Raw genomic sequence first — 24,051 nt, forward strand, 5'->3', positions numbered from 1 at the left:
ATTAAAAGGTATAATATGTGGTAAACTGAAGAGCCGTTTGGGAGCCGAAAGAGCCGGCTCTTCTTGGTGAGCCGAGCCAAATGATCCGGCTCACCAAGAAGAGCCGGAATTCCCATCACTATTTCATACAGATCATACTAATGCCCTGATTGGAGGGTGTGTGTTAGTGTATGTGTGGCGCGAGCGAGTGAGACAAAGCGCACGCACCGGTTACGTGTATTGTTGTTGTTAGCATCTGGTGCTAGCTAGCTGCGCTAACGGATATAAGGAGCTTTTTCAAGAACAAGGTGGGGGGAGAGTCCTCTCCAGTCAGACTGAGAGACTGATAACTACAGCTCAGGTGAGGTAAAGGACTCTCTGAGTGTTTAGATAGTTAACTTAGTCTAAGTTATCTCTGTGGGTCTCAAACGGTTTGGTCACCATTTATGTAAACACATATTTCCATTTGAGGGGGGAGTGATTAGTAAAATATGCATGAATAATAATTAAAAAAACATTAACTAGGTGAAAAAAGGTAAGATAAACTATTAAAACTTGTTGAGAGCTAAAACTAGTATTTGCTTCTGCCTCAAAGAGGAGCAGGGGGCAGAGGAGCGAGACAGGTGAGGCTGGTTCAGGAGCACAGACACACTCACAACTATAAATGAACCAAAAACAAATAAATAAACAAGTTTCAATGTTTTTTCATATTGGATATATGTTATTGGTTATGGCCATGATTTTATGATTAGTTAAATGTATACAGTTATGTTTCATATGGCTGTAGTCTCTTTATTTCCCCCTCAAAATGCACCAGATTGATGCATTTAAGTCCAACATTTAAAAATGTGCACATTTTTTAAAATAGTAACCCATGTCCATATGTTTATTTTTGGGTAGTAGATTTAGAGGGCTATCACTACGGGCAGCAACGCTGTAAAAATTGACAAATAAATCCAGCAAAATGGCACAAAAAACTGGTAGTGGCCTGGCTGGGTGTATAATTCCCGGCCTGACTTATTGTCCCAGTCCGGCCCTGGTTGAGAGGTAGTACCCATAGAGTCCAGTAGAGGGCGGAGCCTGTGTAACAACATGGATGATACATCCGAAAAAGCCCTGGAATAACTAGAAAATGTTAACATCTATTGCCATTACTGGAAACGTAACTACATCTGATGCACTACACTGCATACATGTATAGTAGTTCTTAAGAAATTTGAAGGGGCTGCAAAAATCTACGAGGGAGATTTCTGAATACCTGATCACATAAAAGAAAAACTACCCCCAATTCTTTCACACACACATACGGGCAGAGCCATATAATAGAAGAGTTATGACATCTCCGTTCACTCCAATGGACCACTTTTTTACAGCAATGGCGGATCGTGGAGCCTCTCATTCGTTCCCCGGAAGTTAGCGCCAAGGCTAGCAGAGCGGTAGAGTTGCAGCATAATAACCGTTCGTGACGGACTTTTAAAGGTAAGAAGAAGTTTAAAGATTTATATTGCGGATATTATCAGTACATCTGATTCAATTGAACATGTGTATTAAAGGATGTCAGTGGATTATCCCTAAATCAGTAGATTTAGGGAACGTTTACAGATAACAGATCAAGCTAGGATACCGAAGCAAGTTAGCAACACACGTTGAACAGCCTTTTAATTGTAAATTCCGTTCTCTTAATGTCTATTTGGTCCAACGTTGTTGAATTAGAGAAGAGGGGCTTCTAAACGGGATTGTATGCGGGGGTGGAGGGAGTTAAATATTAGATAAATATAACTTTGGTGCGTGTAAGAGTGAGTGTTTTTAGCAGAGCCATATTGTGTCCTTGTGATTATGTTGATTATTACCTGTCTGTATAATGTTGCAGCTCAGCTGATTTTGGATTGATGGCAAAGGGAGAGGAACTTAAGTGAGAGTGAACACACAAGGTAAGTTTAATACTACTGTTTTATATAAGTAAGCATACTAAACATGTATTATATCACTGTATTATATAAGTAATCTTGTTAGTAACCTACTGTATGGCAGGTGGAGGGGCAGTGATGTTACAGGTGGAGGAGCAAAACTGCAAGACTGCAAACTCACAAGACAGAGAAATCGAAGTTTGTTCTCCAGAGAAGAGGTTGATTTCACTTCAATTTTTTAATATTTTCTAAAGATGTGGAAATGGCACAAAAAAAAACTTGAGAGCTGTAACCAAGACAACTGTAACAACATGAGTAGACAGCCACCAAGGTTTTTCAAGTCCCTCTCTTACTCCATTTTGCCAACCCAAACTTCCAGGTACATGACGGGACACCTTGCTTGTTTTTGTTGTTTGCGCTCCTCTGGCAGGTGGAGGGCAGTGATCCCTTCCCTTCTTCCCTCAATCTTTGAGACTAATGTAAGTAGAAGACATGGCACTGTAAATGTTCGAACATTTAAAATATTATACCACTTAAAAATAAGAAATATTACTTTTGTTACTAAGAGTTCATACTTATTATACCTGTGTCACCTTTCACACTATCGCTGTGATCATGAGCTATGGGCTTTGTAGATACAGGTAACGGGGTGAATCGTGGTGCAGGGGCCCTTCTCTTTTTGACCACAGGGCGATGCACGAAGATGGTGGGTATAGCCTCTGCTCTTAGCCTAGCCTTGCCCTTTTTTGTCTTGACAAACTGGTCTGCATCAAAATGTGCCTGCGGAGTGACTTGAGGTTACTTCACACACAGAACAACTGTGTCTGAATCTTGTCTGCCCACATACATATTCCATAGTGGTTGAATACACAGTATTAGGAAACACTTTATACTTACTGGACTTGTTATACTCATTACATACTGTATATACAATATGACCAAGAATGTGAGACAACTTTATAGAAATTCATATCACATCTGTTACTGATGCCATTTGTCATACTTTGTTAAACTCACAAATAATAAAGTTCCATAACTTCAGTTGGGAACAAAGACCACACCTTATCTCCCCAAGGCAATTTCCCATCCAATAGGTGTGCTATATAGGTGTGTATAACCCTTTCTCCTGTCTGTTTATCCCTCTTTCAGCACAAGAACCAGAGGGGGATTCAATGGAGCCTGAATACCTGCACTGAGACCCTCACCCTGCACCCTGAGTCTCAACTCTCAGTGTTTTTCAAGCCTTTCCCTGTTTTTTGTATTAAACAAAACATTAAGCTTTCCCAATGGTGTGGTTTTCGTTTTGTGAAAAAGTGCAAATGCAGTGTTTGTATATAAATCACATGTTTTTTTGCTGTTGGTCGTGAAATTGCTCCTGCTTCCTCCGCTCTGTGTCAGTGGGGAAGCTGTACATTCGTACTCCTTTCTCTGAGCGATTGGAGCATCCCCAGGCAGCACAGCAAACCATGGTGGCGACTAGGAGGCAGCACAGCAAACCAGGACAACAAGGAGGAAAAGGCACAGACAAACTGCATGATATGCTATTCAATGTTTATTGAATTCCATGTATTTGCAATGGATGTTCCTAAAACAACACATTTAGCATCATCATCATCATGCTGCTGCTAGTCCTTTGATAGTCACCTGTCGGTCTCCTGTCCTTTCTGAAAGCCATAAAGATGACATTAGTCATTTAGATAACTTGTGTCCTCAATTACCATGGGATTACTGAAACTACCATGAATTTAAGAAAATGGTAGACATTAATCTAATCTGAATTGTAAAGCATTACTTTAGATCCCCTCCCTCTAAATATATCAATAAACATTAGAAAGTGATGCTCCTGACTACCATACAAGTTTAAGAAGATAATATTGGTTTTAAAGAATTCAAAGCTATAAATAAACAGCAACAGGCTCTTTAACCAAGGCACTGTTAGCCTAACATGTTAACTAGTTGTTCACACTAATCCTAATATTATCACTTAATATTAGCAAATTCTATTTTATTTTTAAAAACATATTGATGTAAATACATACATATATCGATTTGTTGTATAAATATTGCAAATCAAAACCTTTATTCACTAATAATTACCAAAAATCGTAGTTCTATCTCCTGTTATCAATGCATTCACATTGCCCGCCATGAACTTCCGGGGAACGATCCTCGTCTACATGAACCACGTGACGATAACCGTTTTTGGACTTCCGTTGTCATAACTCTTCTATTATATGGCTCTGCATACGGGTATTGGGCCGAGCGCGACACCGTACTTCCGGTCTGCGCCGTTTTACGCGAGGTGCAAGCAGCCGTACACCGTCTAGGTGTTGCTAAGCTTCCTGTACTGAATATCATAGTCTATTGCCTTAATCAATATCTAGTCAACTCTAAAATACCACATATATGCAATGGCATGATAATATTATTGTGACAAGTCACCTGGTGTTTCCAGAATTAGACGTAGGCCTAGATGCAGCCAAAATCGACGAAGGCCACTGTCGTTTTTCCATACATCTGCAGGCAGTCTGTAACAACCCACACAGCTCTAGTTTACGCTGGTAACGACCTAAAGCACACCCCTCAAGTCCAGAGATGTAATCCGAAGACATGCAGTCGTTAATTCAGAAAAAAAACCTAGTGCGCTCTGCCTGGCTAGTTAGCTAGCTGTTTATATTTGCACTTCCAGGATATTAGCACCTCCAGGAAAATGGCGTATTTATATATATTTATATGGCGCGTGTTGCATTGTGGGTAGCTCGTGACGTCACGGTGTGTGAAAGAATGACAAATTCCATAAGCAGTAAATGCCAAATGTGTTAGTTGGATCAAAAATAAACATATACATTAAGGTAGGATTCATTTAGTTAATAATTAACTCTGCTTTTTTATTGTTTAACTTTGCATTTTGTTTTGAATAATATGTATTTAATTGTTTTTTGTATCTCTTAGAAATGCTAATCTATTCATCTCTGAATGTATAGCCATGAGTTTCAGACATATTTAGACCTTAAATATCCCATTTTATACATAATGATCATGCCCATAATAAAAAAAAAAACACAAATAGGCTACAGATACTTAGATTTTATTTTGAAGACGAAATGACAATATTTTCGCTGGTTTCCTGGCTAAATGTGTCCGCCTTGCCGCAGCTCCTCTCTGCCCTGCTGGACCAATGATCCAGCCTGCTTCCTGACGGGCTCGCCTGGATGATGCTCTTCTGTCGGGCTTGCGGCGCCTAGCGGTCCACGATGTAACTTACAACTGAACACAGCATCCTCAGCATCTGTCACATTTAACACACGAAGCCCATGAACATTTTCAAAGAGCAATGGGTCGTTGTTGGCGATTATTGATCAAATCACGTTCAGCTGTGTTTGCTGTCTTGAACACACCCCGCTGAGTATCTCGACATTGTTAAGGGGGATAATGGCTGCACAGGAGCCGTCTCCACCGTCCACCCTGGAAGGCAACAAACCGGGCTTTCCAAAGAAAATCCTAGCTAACAACCTGGATGACGAGCATTTGTGCAATTCGTGCCAGAAAATCCTGAGGAGGCCCCTGCAAGCTCAATGTGGTCACCGCTTTTGTTCGTTCTGCTTCAACAAAATCGTGAGGTGAGTAGTGTCAGGACTGGGGAGCTAGCTATGGGTCTAAGCAGCAGAGCTGGCACCATCCCTGCTAAATACAAAAGCGTACAGTTATATATGTAACACTTTATACGACTACAAAGACAAATAACGATAAATAAATACCTTGTAAAGACCCGGCCACCGCAAAATTCAGCGTACAGGCAATCCACCTGTCACCCTCCACCCCTGTATATCTAAGCCTGTGTGACATTATGTGATGGGACGACCGCTGCCCTCGTAGTCTGGCCCCGATAACCTCTGCCGAGAGCGAGCAGTGGAAATGTCTCAGAGTTCAACCTCCAGGCACGTGCATAGACCTTGAGGCGCTTGAGCACCTGCCCTTTTGCTCTTTTTTTATTTATTTTTCCTAATCAATGAAATTGCCTATAAACATATAGCAAAAAAAGAAAATAATAATCCAAACCTGTGTCGAATACACATTATCTAATGCTTATGTTTTTCTTTCATAATGTTGTGCCTACACAGAAAAAACTGAAACATTGACTTTCCTTAAATGTATAATAAACATTTCACATTAATGTAGTAGGTTGGTTGAAAACAATAATATTAAGTTGATCCTAATATTTGTATTTAAATGTAATAGTATTGCTTTTAACTAACCTAATACAGTTATGTGAAATCTGTTGACATTATACATTTAAGGTAAAGTCATTGTTTCAGTTTTTTCTGTGTAGGCCTATGTATTAAATATAATAATACGATTTTTCAAATAACGTTTAGGTAGTAAAGCTAGCATCTAGCTTCTTCTGCAATATCTTCAATACAATGACAAAGAAAGAATAGTATGTGTGAAGGGCTTTAGTTTATGATTATTGATTTATTGCCAATGTTTTTCTCAATGAATAGTAATAGTTGTTTTATTTGTAAAATGTCAGAAATCACTTTTTACTAAAGCCAGAGTTGAGTTATTCAGATGACTAACTTATTTCTTTATCGTAAAAGTAAAACAAAACCAAGAAAAATGCCTAATCGTATGCCTCAAAGCCAAAGCGTTTTTTGTGTGAAATAAACATAATAAATAATAATAATTAGAACAATAACAAATCTGCCCAAATATTTTTTTTAACCAATAAGCTGAAAATGCATTTAAATAATTATAGTCAAAGACCTGTTCAAAACCCTTTACAAAAAGTATAAAAAACCACTAAACATTTTTCAATTAGAAGAAATACTTAATAAAAAATAGTTTTTGATTTCCTTTTTCTGTTTGGACTTATCCCTTTATCAACTAATGGTTTAAGCTCTATACGTGCGACACAATGATCTTGAGTGAAGGGTCTCTTATAATCTCATCATTAGCCAAAGTAGTGAACACTTATAGTGGTGATGGTCATCATGAGCATCTATACTGTGACACATGGTAAGTCATAAGTATTTGCAATGTATCTTCACTGATGTCATGTTTGCTTTTCCCTCTTTTAAGTTCTGGACCTCAGAAATGCAGCGCTTGCATCAAAGAAGAATTGTTTGAAGAGCCCACCTCCATTCTCAAGCAAGGCGGTGTACGTACAGTTTTTACACCTCATAGCATCTTATTTCAAATGTTTTCACACAATAAAAAAAAATACACATAACAGAAAAACAATGTAATACAGAAGAGGCAGAAACCCACTGGGCTTATTCAAAACCTCCAACTGACGTTTTTTAGACGTTATAGAGAACACTAGATTCAGTGGTGAACCATCAGGGCCTTCAAGGTATTCAGAGAATACCCTGGAACACTCAGATAAAAAAAAGAAGAAATTAATTATATAAATGAAATTGTATAAAATGAATAAATGAGAATCGTATCTGTGTTGTTGATCTGTAATATTACAGTGTTACGTTCATAGGTTTGTCTTTCTTGGTCCTTGCACTATGCATATGAGTGGTTTTGTGTTAGAAAAAAAATGCAACCAATCAGATCTTGTTCTGGGTCTCTGCGTAGAATACCCTTCAACCAAGGTATTCTATATCCTTGATAGAAGGCCCTGGCCGTTGCACTGAATGAGAGCGTACGTTTGGACTGACAGTTTGATCAACCAATCATATATTGATTTGTAGCCAATGGGCGTATTCTTTCAGAGTTTCCCTCGGTTCCAGGGTACTCTAGAAGGCCCGCTAGTTCACTGGCTCGAGAGAGAGAGGATCCAGCGTAAGTTTGATTTTTTTTTTACGTCGAAATGGCAACGGTGAAGATGATTTTGTTGCGGAATTGTTGTTAGTACCCTTTTCAAGATGATCATTCAGTGAAAAGATGGACATTATAAAAAAAGGCCGTCCAACACAAAGTAACTGCCTCCGTGACGTCCGTCTGACTAGAACACCCACATTTGAGAATCCGGGGGGGGGGTGTCTACAGAAGGTCCAGTTGTGATAGATCCGGTTCGCCACTGACTAGATTAATATCTACAAACATAATAGGAATTCAATAGTGATTGCAAACTGTTGGAAGAACACATAATAAAAACAGCAATACAACAATTCAATGTTATACAAATTAAGGAAATGTGATCACGAAAGTGTATGTGTGTATTTATCTGTTGTAGGTGAGTGTGTGCTTGTGTTTTTAAGGGGGGGATATAGAAATGTGAAATGTCACTAAGAGAAACAAAATAAATAAGGTAACTCAAGATGGATACATGGATATCCAATACACAGGAAAAGCATTAACGAAACGGCATATAAATGGTCTTTTATTTTGCCGTTTTTTAAAAGCATTTTATACAGGAACAGTGTTTTATCAGGTGGCCTTTCCATAATTTGGTCCACTCAATTGACCTCTGCAAGTGATGCACTTTGCGGGATCAAGATCTAAAGAGTTGCATAAAAATGAACCTGTGATCTTGCTATGTCCATTTTGAAATTCTCAGGACTATTCTATTCACCTGAAAGTATCTTGTACCGATAAACTCCTCCATTGGACTCCTTTCATTACTTCAGTAACATAAAGGTATCATTATGTAACACTTGCGCTTATATTGGCTAGTGCTCCAACACATTGTACGTGATAGGTTGAGGGGTGGGACATCTCTAAGCGGTTGACCAATCACAACAGAGCCAGTCAGCTAACCAATCCGAGCAGACTGGGCTCTGGTTTCAGACAGAGGATGAAAAGAGGTGCTGCAGCTGAACAGGAGCAGAATATGAGCCCTTTAAGTTCTCTAGTGTTAACATCATGACAGGTCTGTCGTTGGAGGTGGTGTCTCGGTTTGATTGGAATCTTTGGTTTGATGATGAGAGCTAACATTTTCGTGGATGTGAGAACCTTGCAGTCAGCACTGCAACAACACATGTGCTCGAGTGTAGAGCCACCTTAACATCATCTGTGATTGATTTACATCTCTTGTCAGCTCAGACAGTAAATCAAGAATGACTGTTGTGTATCCTGAAACTGAACGAGTGCTAATTGAAGTAGAGCCAGGAGAGAAAAGAGAGCTCGTCAGGAAAGTGATGCACAGTGTTTGTAACGTGAGTGCTCAGACTGTAACCGAAGACACAAACCAACAACCTCTGCTTCTCCACGCAGGCCTTTCCTGACAACGCAGCGCGGAGAGAGGTTGAGGCCTTGGCAGCTGTCTGTCCCAACGAAAGATGCACGTGGACGGGAACTATCAAAGAGTTTGAGGTAAAGCAGGCGAGGACATTACACCCATACACTCATTCTGAGAGTGGCTGCTGTACGCACTTTCTCTGGCCTTTCTAAACACCATAATGAAGAACGTTTCTGCCACTGGTAACTGGTTGAAAGAAGCTTTACATACACAGGCTTGGGGAATAATGATTTAATGTAGCTGGATAATGTTATCAGGATAAAAAAGAAAGGTAAATGTATTCCCTTACAGTTACATAAAAACATGTAATCAGATTACTATTTATAAAAACTGTGTTCCCTCCAGAGGGAGTTTCACTCCCACAAAATGCCCCCCTGCCTGGAACGCCTCCATTGGACTCCTTTGTTTACTTCCAGAACATAATGACAACACTATGTAACACTCGCCTTATTTTGGCTACCGCCCCAACGCATTATACGTGATAAGCTAAGGGGCTGTGCTTTTCCGACTCATCTGTAAGCGGTTGACCAATCACAACAGAGCCGGCCAGCTAACCAATCAGAGCAGACTGGGCTCTGGTTTCAGACAGAGGGTGAAAAGAGGTGCTGCAGCACAGGCAGTATGAGGAAAATGAAGAGCTTTTTGAACCTTAAAGCATTTAATATGTCTCAGTAGAGGCACGAAATACAAATAAGAACCTGAAAATGAGCATAATTATCTCCTCTCTAAAACATAGTTTGTTTCCGCCCATCCCTCTCCTTCTCAGCTGCTGAATCCCTTGTGCAACCACGCCCGACCTCAGCCTCTCAGCGACTTTGTTTGTTTCCTGCAGTGGCTACAACATGTGTACGTTTTCTTTTTTGCTCACCCCCAGGCCTGCCATGAGGGAAACTGTGACTTCATGATCATCCTGTGTCCCTCCTGCAAAGAGCTGATGAGAGCCAACGAGCAGGAGCGGCACATCGAGAGAGAATGCCCCGAGAAGACGCTCAACTGCAAATACTGCAAAGAGCCCTTCCTGTTAAAGAACATCAAGGTCAGACTGTCATCACACTGTGAGTGTTTCATTAAAGGAGAGATATATGTGAGGAATAATGTTCAGTGAGGCGATCATTAATGAAAAAGAACACCAACCGTAAATGATCTTATAATTATAATTATATAATAAATTATATAATGTGATTAATCGTTGAACATGGTCAGGTAGGGCCCTAACCACTTCCACTTCGTTTGAGCTTTCGCATGGAGGGTCCGTCACATTAAGCGCCGCTCTAAACCAACTAGTTTGCAAGGGCGTGCAAGTTAATAAACCCTCCAACATGAAGTCTGCCTCAGCCCTTAACCTGTTGCCCTACCTGACCCGGTGCAATGCTGTTGGTGTCCCTCATGAAACACGCTGTATACAAATGTGTCCGTGCAAACACTCACTGGACAATTCTGGGTTCATAAACTCTAGTTGATAAAAACTGTAGATGTGTTCCATCCATCCATCCATCTTCTCCCGCTTATCCGTGGTCGGGTCGCGGGGGTAGCAGTTCCAGCAGAGAGCCCAGAACTTTCTTTTCCCTGGCGACATCAACCAGCTCTGACTGGGGGATCCCAAGGCGCTCCCAGGCCAGCGAAGAGATATAATCCCTCCACCTGGTCCTAGGTCTACCCCTTGGTCTCTTCCCAGCTGGACGTGTCTGGAATACCTCCCTAGGGAGGCGCCCAGGTGGCATCCTAACTAGGTGCCCGAACCACCTCAACTGGCTCCTTTCGACGCGAAGGAGGAGCGGCTCAACTCCGAGTCCCTCCCTGATGACCGAACTTCTCACCTTATCCCTAAGAGAGACACCAGCCACCCTGCGGAGAAAACCCATCTCGGCCGCTTGTATCCGCAGATGTGTTCATTTGATTTTAACATTTTGTATATTTACAGGTACCAAACAGCTCATAAACATCAGATAAAAGAAAAAAGAGATTTACAAAAATATTTGTATTATAAGTTTAAAAAGTGTCAGAGAGATGCTGATTTAAAATCGTTGTTACTGAAATAATATGTAAAAATGTATACATAAACATATATTTAGTCAATTCTTGTAATGAGGTCTTACTGCACCTGGATGAGAGATCTCTCTGATTGTGAACTCACAATGCATACTGTTTTAGGCTCATGATGAGATCTGTCCAAAGTACCCGCTGATCTGTGAAGGCTGTGCAAAGAAAAAGATCCCCAGAGGAAAGGTACCCCACGTATTCTGTTCAAGTCATTTATTTTGATTTTGTTGGATTGGTCTCATTTACCATTTATTCTGCAACCCTTTCTATAGATCATAAGCTTCCTTCATTTTTGTTTTGCAGTATGTGGACCATATTAAATTCTGCAGTAAATTTAAAGCACCATGCCGATTCCATGTTGTTGGCTGCGATACGTCTGTAAGTAGACATTTTCATCATAATTTGCTATGTGTGTGAAATGGCTTATATAACAACTACTGGATCATATAATAACTCCAACATTCAACAATCTTTCCCTTTGCATGTTACTTTTTTCGAATAGCACACAATATGACTGTTTAAGCCTTTTTTAAACTGCGGAACAGTAAAAGTGAAAACATTTAGTTTGTAGATACTTCAGCAAAATCCTCTGAAAACTAAAATGTAAATGTATTAAGCACCGCTTTCTTTTCTTCAATCTTTAATGAAAATACTGAACCGCGAATTGCATTTGATGGCAATTCAAAACAGTGTGATAGTGTAAATCTCTCCTGAGCAGGTGGCAAATGGTGTGTGTGAATGTGTGTGTGAATGTGTGTGTGTGTGTGAATGCTTACTTTTGCTCTAAAAGTCCTTGATCGTAGAGACTAGAAAAAGTTGTGCAAATACAGTCCATTGAGCTTTCACTAAAATGAACAAACATCTTAATTGACAAAACTATTTTGTATTTTCATCAACATGTATTTTCTTCTTCTATGGTACAATTCAACACAGCATAATTAAAATGCCATTTGTTTATGTGTAATATATGAGGCCTGTATTCTGTGCTCTGAAGGTTGTTCTGCTTGTGTCTTTCTTTGAATGGAGGTGGAGAAAGAGAAGATCCATGACCATGAGAGGCAGTGCTCATACGAACACCTCAACATGCTCCTGCATTTCATCATGGGCATCAAGGTGAGCCTGGAGAGCCTGCAGCCCCAGAGCCTGGAGGCCGCCAACCACAAGCTGCAGGAGCTGCACCAGTCCCTCCGGGAGCTGGAGCTCCAGATGAGCCAGCTGGTGGGGGGAGGGGGGTTGGCGGCCTCCGTGCAGGGTGCCTGCGCCCCCACCCTGGCCCCCTCCTGCACCCCGCTGCCCAACGGCGTGGAGGCTGCTCTGGAGCTGCAGCTCCAGAGCGAGAAGGCCAAGGTGTTGGAGCTGAGCCGCCGCTGCCAGGAGCTGGAGCTCAAAGTCAGCACGTTCGAGAACATCGTGAGCGTCCTCAACCGAGAGATGGAGCGCTCCTGCACCATCGTGGAGGCCTACAACCGCCAGCACAGACTGGACCAGGACAAGATCGAGATCCTCAACAACAAGGTGACCTCTGCACTGCAGCTAGCATCAAGCTAATGATCCAGGACGGATATAAGGTTGTCATGGCAGCAGAACTGAAATACATTTGAAAGGTCGGCTTGTTCTAATCATCATGCTTTTTCTTCAAATCCACTGATAACATCATCCCCATCCTCATCCAACTGCACTGGCCCACATTTAAAGGTGTCCTATCATGAAAAATGCACTTTTTAATGTATTTTATACTTAAATGTGTCCCCGGTGTGTAGGAGAACTCACAAAGTGTTAGAAAACAAAACCCTCTCTCTTTTCCTCCGTACCCAAATCTCTAAAAACGGGGTACAACGGAGCTGATCCAGATTTGTGTCCGATATGATGTAATATCGGAAATGTGGGCTGGCTTTATGCCCACGGCCCTATCAGAAACGTCGCTATCAGAAACAATGCACAACGTGTTTCTGACGTAATATGGTCTTTGTTTACATTAGCAAGCATCGCTAACACTCAGAGCTAACGCTGTACTGGAGAGAGTATGTGTAAAAAAGCAGGAAATAAAAAACTCACCTTGTGGTAAATCCGCAAGAGAAAAAGCATTTGAGCTCCATACTGTTTCAGATATAATCCAAATAAGTGGTTTGGAACATGATATGGCGTTTAATCACGGCAGCATTTAGCTGAATCTGAGCAGAGCAGACAGCCTGCTCGTCACAGAACTCACAGTGTGCCTGGTGCTCAAAAGGGGGCGGGGCCAGCAGAGAATCAGCACTTCTCTAACAGGGCTGAAATAGAGGGATACGAGGGATGTTTAAAATGCATGGTCTGTTTGGTATTTTGAGCATAACACATCATAGACATGTTTTTTATATATTTGTATATATCTGAGACCCATAATATATGCCTAAAAATAGAATGATAGGAGATCTTTAAATCCCAACTAAAAACCCACCTGTTGGCTAGTTTAATTTATATTAAATTAAATGTCACAAATTGTGTTATCTTAGTTTTTATTTCAGTTTCAGCAACTTAACATATCAACACTTGTACCTAATGTCTTTTCATTTTTCCTTCAGCTGTATCAACATAGTATATACAATATTATAAAATATGAAGGAAAAACAAGAAAAAAATATAATATAAAAAATATATATTTAAACTTTTTTTAATGCAAAAACCTACATTTGAAATAAACGTTAATTATAAACTAAAGCTGAATTTTTCTTTAGTAAAGTAAAAGGTACAATATTTAGTAATGAAGTATGAGGCATGAAAATAAAATTCTCAAGTAATGGACCTCAATTTTGGTACTAAGTACAATGAGTGATTGCAATACAATTCTATACAGACCTATTATATACATTCATAGATTTCACATAACTGTATTAGGTTAGTTGAAAGCAATAATATAAAAAAATGTATTAGGTTCAACTTAATATTAATCTGTTGACAAAATACATTTAATTAAAGTCAACATCTCAGTTGGTTCAGTGTGGGAGCGTATCTCAGTAAAGACTCACAGACAGATGTGTTCCTGTGCTGCAGGTCCGTCAGCTGGAGAGGACGGTGAGTCTGTGGGACCTGTCCATCGTGGAGATGGAGGGGAAGATGAGGGAGATGTCTGCGGCCACATACGACAGCATCTTTGTGTGGAAGATCTCCGACTTCACCAAGAAGAGGCAGGACGCCGTGGGCGGCCGCGCCCCCGCCATGTTCTCCCCCGGTAACCACTGAGCTCTGACCCACACAGTGAGGGGCCATCGGTCTCTTTCAGGGATTCCACTTTCAACAGCAGAAATCAAATCTGAGCTGACAGAAAATGCTCCGTTTTAGTTTAACACACACAGTTAAGCTCAAACACACTATTCTATGAACATATAGGTTCACCTGCTGAATTAAAAACAGAACTAATGAAGCAAAGAAAGTGAAAACCATAAAGCAGATTCAGGCAGTAGACGTATAGATTCACACTGAAAGTATTATCCTACAGAACAGTACAGCTGACAGAGAAGAGAGAACATCTGATCCTTTACAACAAACACTATGATCTTTTTAGGTTTCAGTAACATTGTAATCCTGCTATTAATCCCCAATTTAAGGAATGTAATAGTAATCTGATTACATATTTTTTAAGTAACTGTAATGGAATACAGTTATTTATGTATTAGTTTATTCCACTCATGGCAATTATTATAACACAAAACATGTACACTATACGCATGTTTTGGTAGCCCATGACGGAAAGGAGCAGGGAAATGAAAATCGTTCCTTTTTTTGTATCCTGATTACATAATCCTGTTACATGTAATCCATTACTCCCCAAGCCTGATGTCAACATTAACGCGTTAACACTCTCAATTCATCTGGAAACCTTAACGCATTAAAGAAAAATTGTATTAACGAAAATGATTCACATGACCAAGTTTGACCCAAAGTTGCTCCGTAATACCAGTGCATATGTTTACCATGAATTCCATGGCAGTGAAAAGGCAAACAAATGGAGAGAATTGTAAAAGCTACATGTGTTGCACTGACTGAAGACCACTGGCCATCATCAATGACCATCATTATGTTTTCCAGCTTTTTATACCAGTAAATACGGCTACAAGATGCGCCTGCGGATCTACCTGAACGGCGACGGGACGGGCCGGGGGACGCACCTCTCACTCTTCTTCGTGGTGATGAGAGGAAACAGTGACCCACTCCTCAAGTGGCCTTTCAACCAGAAGGTGAAAACTGTTTTTTACTTGACAAAAATAATGAATCAATCCATCCAAATATAGCAATTTTCATAAATTAAAGGTAACATAAAGTGCATCACAAAAACAAAATACCAACACCCCCCTCCCAGTCATTAGCCTTATAAACATAATACTACCAGGCACTTATGAATATATAAGTTAATATATCCAGAGTAACTTCTGCTTCAACCACAGGATGACTTTAGTTCATTTACAGATTGAGAATCATAATTGAAAACATAACCAACTAATAATTGATGTCTTACTTTACAATATATATACAACAGTATATAAAGTCATTATTTACCATTTCCTTTGGCAAGATGCTGAACCCCAATTTGCTCCTGACACATTGCCAACGCTTACTATGGCTCTGTAGCAGGAAGCTGCGTCGATTGCTCTAAAGCTCGCTCATAATGAAATTGGATACTGTTTGTGTTCATTTACAGAATACTATTGTTCAATTAAGTGTCCACAAGAACTTCATTTAGGTATGCTTAATAGATGTCTTACAAAGTAGACTGAAAACTATAGGAACCGAATAAGCTATGTGAAAAAAAGAAGAAACGTATCACAAACCCTTTATACTATCACACTATATAGATACTGTATATATATATATATAGGGTTAGGGTTAGGTTGTTAAAACAAGGCATATGTTATTGAGGGAGCTCCATTATGTTATTCTTTAACTTTGGCCAGTGGTTAGCTATCTGACAGTCTTTATGCTAAGCTAGGCTAAACACGTCCTGACTCCAGCTTCAAACTCGATACAAATTGAAGCTACTTTTTTGATTACCTTTGTTTTTAAATGATGTTAAAATCCAGAAAATCCCCAATGTGTCCAGGTCACCCTCATGCTGCTGGACCAGAACAGCAGGGAGCACATCATCGATGCCTTCCGGCCCGACGTCTCCTCCTCGTCCTTCCAGAGGCCCGTCAGCGGTATGAACATCGCCAGCGGCTGCCCGCACTTCTGCCCACTCTCCAAGCTGGACTCCAAGAACTCCTACATACGTGACGACACCATCTTCATCAAGGCCATCGTCGACCTCACTGGGCTCTAGGTAAAGGACTGGGGCCATTCTGTTGCTCCTCGCCACTTTAATTTCCCCAGTCACTGCCATCTGTCTTTGAGAACCGTCTTGTTTTTTTTGGGTTAAAGTACGGATTGTTGGAGGGAATATAGAAGACCCCAACAAGAAGCTGAGCTTACTTTGACCGGTGGGTCTTCATACGTTGTTGTTTATCTAAAACATTGATTACTTACCAAAGTGACTGGAGAAGTGAACTCAGTATACAGTGTGTGCCAATATCTGCCTGGGGACAGGTGTTCATGTTTATGAGCTGATACTGTAGAAGCTGTCCATTCACATTTAAACGTTGTTTCCTGCTGCTAGTAAATAAGGTCCAAACAATAATTGCTGCTAATTTTGTTCCAAAATAGTTAGGATTTAACCAGTAGCTAGCATTACTTCAATAACTATTCCATCCCAATACGTTTTTGTTGGGCCCAACAAGCTAAGAGGACACGACATATGGCCTTTAGAAGTTGAATTTGCTAACGTGCTAGCAAAGTCTATGCTCTTCTCACAGTAGTGTGGTGCAGGAATGAGTAAGCATTTTTACCACTTCTGTTTTTTTCGAACGCCTGGGGTTAATACAGGTTTTTCTCAGGTTTTGTACCACGATATACATACGTCAGTAAATACCACACTGGTGTCTGAAGCTATGTGTAATAAAAACAGCAGTTACTAACAAGTGTCTAAATGACACTACTAAATGTCAGCATGCCGAACATTAGCCACCTTTAGCTTAGCGGTGATTACGCGGAACCATGCGCAAGTCATGTAGGTCGTTTATAGCCTAACGTTACCATTTTACTATTGGCAAATGCATACACTTCAGAAATCATTACAGTGGTTTTATTATGTTGAGATGATCCTGCTGAACTAAATTGTTAGTATCATAAACTTGTGTGCCAAATATCTTATTTTCTGCAATATTTGAAAATCCATTCAAAAACTCCCATTGCAGTTAGTCGAGGGACCCCTTGCGATGCCAACTTCCGGATCGGCCTTCACAAATAGGAAATCTCTGCCTCCCTCTATACAGAGTAGCATTAGTAATTCCTGTCTCTGGCAACTGATGGTTAAACACCTGAATATTCTCTGCTTTAAGTGCCAGCCACGTCTGAGGGACATTTATGGCTCTTGAGCTTGTAAGATGCTCCCCTATGTTCTGCAGCAGGTCTCTGATCTGATCTGTCTGTACGTTTGTACAGTGGGTTCATCAGACAAAAAAATAGTTCAAATAGCTTTTGTTACCTAATTTTCATGTGGAGTGTTATATGTTAGTTTGTGTTGTTGTTATAGTTTGACACAACACCAATATTTTCAGATTGAGCCTTATATCAATGATAGTGTTGCTATGTAGAATAAAGAGCTAACACACAGCGATAGTTATGCTCACCAATCCGCTGCGCTCCTTAATTTGCCATTCGCGTGTAACCATTTGCGGTGGTGGACATGGCTTGAGCTCCATGATTTCTGTGTGTGTGTGTGTGTGTGTGTGTGTGTGTGTGTGTGTGTGTGTGTGTGTGTGTGTGGTGTGTGTGTGTGTGTGTGTGTGTGTGTGTGTGTGTGTGTGTGTGTGTGTGTGTGTGTGTGGTGTGTGTGTGTGTGTGTGTGTGTGTGTGTGTGTGTGTGTGTGTGTGTGTGTGTGTGTGTGTGTGTGTGTGTGTGTGTGTGTGTAAGACCCAGTAAATATCTTTGTATATTAAACTTTCGCTGTCTGCATACTTACACTTTCTTTGACAATTTTAAGGATGTTCTTATTTTAATTGTAGCAGATTAGCATATTTAATAACATGGAAATATTGAAATGGGCAAAATGAAGTATTGGAGATGCCTTTGCAGTGATGTGTGCAATGTATGTACCTACATGAGATGTATAGAAATGAGTCTTCTTCATAGAGGATTCATTTGTGCTTTTTTTCCTACACTTTGTGTTGCCTAATGAAGTTCCCCAAACAGTTCTGCGCTCAAACACTGAGCACTGCTGCACAAATGCTGTGTGGCGAGGTGATACGTTAACACAAAATGCTTCACAAACCAAACAAGTGTTGCCCTGATTGAGCTCAAGAAAATTGTCAGCCATACATAGCTTAAAGGTCACCTATTATGAACAATCTACCTTTTCACTTTTATACATAAACATGTGTCCCATCTGAAGAGATTCTGAAACTTTCAGGAAAAAAGATTATTATCCATTTATATAAAAACCTGATCAGATTTGATCCACTTTATGATGTCATAATGATTTGTTGGCTTGTGTAACCATTAGCCAATCAGCAACCAAGGTAACCCCCCCCCTTATCACCTGAATCTCCTCCTAGAGCACCATTGTGTTCTTCTTAACCAAATGTCTCTCAGAGGGGCGTGGGGAGGGGCTCCTTATTTTCATCTAAAGTAACAGACAGAGAATCAGCACTTTGGAAACAGGGCTGAAACAGAGGGGATTATGGGTAATGCTGCAATGATCTGTTTGGTGTTTCAGACAAACACTTCAGAGATATGTTTATATATCTGAGACCTATAATGTATTGATGAAAAACAGTATAATAGGGGACCTTTAATATCTAAAGTACAGTTCAAAAGGACATTATTGGTACTGAGTCATCTGGAGAAACAGAAATGTAGAGCTGTGTCATCAGCAAAACTACAGAAACGTATGCTGTGTCTCTTGATGACATTTCCAAGTGGAAGTTTGTATAGATTAATAAAGTGAAGGACCCTATTGAGCCTTGGGGAACACCACATTTCATTTTATGCCTCTAAGATGCCTCTATTGTCATCTTCTTAAATATATATATATATAGTACAGTATCAAAAGCAGCGCTTAAGTTGAGCAGTGCTAAAACCGAGGGCTTGATTTACCAATCATTCAAAATCTGAACTAATTCTGTTTCAGTGCTATATTGATACACAGATTTATACGCTCCAAAAATACTGTTAGAATTAATACAATCATTTAACTAATTTAAAATAAATGTATGTAAAACTTAACTTTAAAATGGCAGATTTGATACTGGTCTGTAGCTTTTTAAGTTGGAAGCATTTGTGGGTCTCTTGCTGCCCTAGCTGCTTCTGGTTAAGCTGTGTGTACTATTACTAACCGCAGAAAGGATGTTGAAGCTTCTGTGAAGACACTGACTTATATTTCCATGTGGGTGTTTCCTGTGGCTATTCATTAAACACAAACATGTAGAGACTTCAAGATGGAAGCAGAGCTGATCTATCAAAAAGAAGAAACGGTTGATATTATTGTAATATTTTCCTATTTTTGGCTCTCTGGAAAAATTCAAACTGACCTACCTATTACAGAAAATACGTGCCTGTACCTTTATTATGTTCCCTGTGCTGTCCTGTGAGTTTAAATTTACCAAAATGTGACACTTTAATTAATTTTGTTTCATTTGTATTTTGTTATTATTGTCAAGTGTGAACCTCCCCCTTTATCTGAACCCATTGATGTGATGAAGTGACTAAGAATGTAGTGATTTTCACAGATGATTCTCATAGCATATTCATCCAAACACATTCAGCATGCCTTCAAACCTGAAGCTCCCAGTGCATGAGACGTTTCAGTAGAAAAAAGAACAGATTTAAATTATTTTTATGATCAATATATAGAGCATACTAGCATTGTGATATCATTTTGGGACTAACATTGATTGTGCTGATTTTCAGATTTGTGCTGCTGTGAAATGTAACATATCTGATTATTATATAGATTGTATTCTTTTATTTATTGAATCTTCAGACTCCAGCCGGGGATCCGTGTCCCATCTGAGCGGTTGTTATGCTGTATCAGCGATATTGACTCATTGGAAATGCCACACTGCCTCACTGTTATTGCAACAGAATTAACAATATGTCAATGTGATGTATGTATTTCAGTCTGACTGAAAGCTTTTCTTTACATATCTATTTCTCTGTTTATGGCCTGTGTTGAGATTAAGATGAAATGCTTTCATCTGTAGCAATGGCATCAATCGGCTTGTTGTTCTCTCTGCTACGTTGTGTGGATCGTAACTTGTGTGTTAGTGAACTCTTTGTACTACCAGAAATGTGTTCCATATTTGTATTTAGTTTTCTTTTATTAAAGGTTTTAAGGTGCACTCTATGCAAAGACGTGTGATGTTAATCAAGTTTGTAAAGTAACAAACTACTACAGCTCATTGGTGCGTAGATTAACACAGTTTTACCACAAGGGGGCGCACATGCTACACATACACACAAAGATGCAGCATGTCAGTGTTAATGTAGGTCGTTTGGATTTAAAGTCAGGGTTGGGAGGGTTACTCGGAAATATCATTGGTTACAATTTCTTGATACCTGTACAAAATAAATAATCAGTAACCTAATCTGAGGATTCAAACATAAAAGAAATGTAGCATATATTTTTTAGACATGTAACGGTAATCTGATTACGTCCGTATTTTAATATAACTGTAAGGGAATACTGTTCTGAGTACAGATCTTCAATTGTACTTAGTTACATTCTATCTCCTGAGAGCATTGCACACGTTTAAAATAATTGAAACTGATGGACCTCTTCACAGACCTCAAATCATATTTCTTTGTTTTGTTGATTTCCAGCTCAAATCAACTCACCTAAACTCAGTTCACCTTTTTAAGCTTTTCTAATTGTTAAAGTCATGGAAAACACATGGGATGTATTACATTTAGCACTATAAAATAGTTTTATTGCTGATTACTCAACGAAATATCAATGATAGGAACCGACATATTCACGTTCAAAGAAGCCATTCTTGATTTAGAAGCCTCCCTGACTCTACATCACGTCATCCTGCGCTTAGACAGGCCGACTTTCCCACACATCTGTCCCACTGACAGACTTCCTCCTGTGGGATTACTGGAACATCAGGCAGTAAATCATCCTGTGGCAGTGAGCATGTAGAATGATGTACACATTATATATTTGGATGTTATCTCTGTTAAATGGTAATTATTTGTTGCTGCATGCTTATATCGTACCAAACAGCCACTAACCTTACTTAGCTCAAAAAAACATTGTCTTAAAATGTAGTACTTTAATGTACAAAAGCACAATGTGTATGTGTAGGCCAGAAACAGTGGTGGATCCGTAGCTTCAAAGAGATCATGTGGAGTAGCCATCACTGCTAGGATAGAGGAAATGACCAGTGACAGGCACTTGGGAATACCGTGAGTTCATCTAAACCAAGAGGAAACATTACCTGCCATTTCTATGAATGAGCCTATGGTTGTCTACAGGCGGCTCTCTGTTGGATCTCCTGATCCAGGTTAATGTGCTGCCCTCAACCATGCATGCTGGAAAGAGAATGGAAAGTCTCAGGGTCTGCAATAAAATAAAAATATATAGAGTTGCTGAAAGAGGATCAAGTGGCTTTCTGGAATAGAGATTCGCTTTCACCAGAGACCAAAAGAAACAAAGATTGCATAAAAGTATGTCCGTTATTGGCATGTGAACATTCATTGGATTCTACGACCCATGACTGTGATGGCAGGCTTAATGACTGGCTGTGAGTTTTTCCATACAAAATGTGTGTAAACTGTTTGGTCCTCAGAAGTAATATCAGATAAGCTAGTGTGTATCAAACATATCCAAGTCTTCAGACTACTACTATCCTCAGGCAAGGTTGCACCAAACTTTGAATGTTGAACTCTCTTCGAACAACAGTTTCGTTTTTGACATAGATCAAATGTTATAGGCCTACTGTGGAACTAAAACTTTAAGCTTCAATTAAAAATGTGATCCAGTTTAAATTTAAATGTACTCTTTGGATGTTTAACATTCTAAATGGCTGTCATTTAGAGATCAATCGAGCAAATAATCAAGACTGAAAGATCGAGGTTGCAGATACAAGCGGTCAAAATGGGTTTCCTATGGAGGTTGGCATCTCCCTTAGGGATAAGCTGAGAATTTCAGTCATGTGGATGGCCTCAGAGTAGAGCCGCTGCTCCTTTGCTTGGGAAGGAGCCTGGGAGCCCCCTGGAATCCCCCAGTCAGAGCTGGTTGATGTGTCCAGGGAAAGGGAAGTTTAGGGCCCTCTGCTGGAAGCCCAGCTAGCAGGGAATGTTCTCACAACTTTGGCTAACGTTACCTACAGGTTCTAATAATGTTTTAAAGAAACGTTTTAATCTGATGTTCAAATAACCTTTTGAGGATGTTTATTATTTCAAATAATGTTCCTACACTTAAAAAAAAACGGGGAATAAGATTTACTTAGTTTAACTCACTCAGAAAACCTAAGTAAATGTAACAACATATATTTCAAGTAGCTTTTACTTACAGTTAAGAAGTCTTTGTTACTAAAGGTACTACAATTTACTTAAAGGTCCCATGTCATGCTTTTCCGGTTATTACCCATCCCCTTGTGTGTTATGAAGGTTTTTATGCATGTAAACGGTCTGCAGAGTCAAAAACCCTCAAAGTACACTTTGTAGCGAGTACAACTCTAACACAGAAAATACCTCCCCAAAACGCCTCGTTGGAGATTTCTCATTGTCCAATGCTTTCTTCCTGGGTATCGCTGCGTAGGGATACCCAGTAGCCATGCCCAGAGCTATGGCCGCACCCTCCAGCCTTTCATGAAACAAAGCTTCCCAAACCTTTCAGCGATTCATGCCGGATATGTACAGCGAAGGGCACTGAAGAACGATGCTGTTCCTGCTTTGTTTGGACCAGCGGGAGATTCAGGTAAACAACCTGTAAGTATTCATTGGTGTTTGTGTATTTATGATGTTTAAAACAAACAAGGTATCTACCACGACTGTTTAAATGGGTAAATGTTTTTTTTCGGGCTACTACATTGGGATCGCGGAGAAATGCTCTCCGCAGACCCATTCTCACAGCGTTATAAACTTTTTTCTTACTCAATATCAAGCCACACTTATTGTTTTTACTTCGGCTGTGAGTGTTTGTGTGCTCAGGATGAGTTTAGCTTGTTCTCCTGTATGACACGGAAGCCTGTCTGATCCGTTGCAGCAGCTGCGAGCAGCAATGAGCCTCTCAGCATCGCAACCAATCAGAGCACACTGGGCTCACAGGGAGGGGGGGCAGGAGCTCCAACAAGACGTTTAGGACAGAGAGTGAATACCGGTGAATACACATACTGTAAGGTTTCAGCGTTAGAGTCTGTGAGCTTATTGTTTTGTGTTTATTCTGGTGGCCTTGCAGTTCATTTTGATGTTGGCTCTGTCCTCTCGTTTCAGGTGTCATCACCTCCTGTCGTGGTGTGTCACTTGCCAGCTTCATTGTGATCTCCTGTTCTGGATTGTTTGCACCTGTGCCTCATTAACTGTGTATATGTAGCCCTGTTCTCCTGTTGTCTTTTGTCGGTTCGTCTTGTCTCTATACCTAGTCCATGTCTGTACTCCCTCGTGTAAACATTGAGCATACTAGTCGAACCTAGTGAACTATTGAGTATCCTAGAAACCTTTTTCTTTGTAAAGTCTTTTCGTACTATTAGTTGAACCTAGCGAACTTTTGAGTGTCCTAGTTGTTCCTAAAACCTTTTTGTATATTAAAAGGTATTTTTTTAAATCAAGAAAGAATCGTGCATCTGAGTCTTTGTGAGTCCTTCGTGTCAGAACGAACCGACCAAACAAGATGGACTCAGCCGATTCCACCGTGTTAAAGA

At 40.0% G+C, this 24,051-nt stretch overlaps 1 protein-coding gene across 3 annotated transcripts; it reads left to right on the forward strand.

Annotated features, from left to right (window-relative positions):
• Nucleotides 1–5,069: 5,069 nt before the first annotated feature.
• On the forward strand, nt 5,070–17,972 carry LOC117534956 (TNF receptor-associated factor 2-like). 3 transcript variants are annotated; one of them, XM_034199237.1, is made up of 10 exons: nt 5,070–5,506; nt 6,966–7,044; nt 9,051–9,149; nt 9,950–10,111; nt 11,227–11,301; nt 11,419–11,493; nt 12,142–12,630; nt 14,146–14,323; nt 15,181–15,329; nt 16,190–17,972. In XM_034199237.1, exons 1-10 carry the CDS (start codon nt 5,319–5,321, stop codon nt 16,406–16,408), a joined length of 1,713 nt encoding a protein of 570 aa, XP_034055128.1. In that variant the 5' UTR covers nt 5,070–5,318; the 3' UTR covers nt 16,409–17,972. The 3 variants fall into 3 exon arrangements, with proteins under 3 accessions (XP_034055128.1, XP_034055129.1, XP_034055130.1); XM_034199238.1 differs by lacking the exon at nt 11,419–11,493; XM_034199239.1 differs by lacking the exon at nt 9,051–9,149.
• Nucleotides 17,973–24,051: the final 6,079 nt, after the last annotated feature.

The sequence above is a fragment of the Gymnodraco acuticeps genome, unplaced genomic scaffold (genome assembly GCF_902827175.1).
Source record: "Gymnodraco acuticeps unplaced genomic scaffold, fGymAcu1.1, whole genome shotgun sequence".
NCBI lineage: Eukaryota > Metazoa > Chordata > Actinopteri > Perciformes > Bathydraconidae > Gymnodraco > Gymnodraco acuticeps.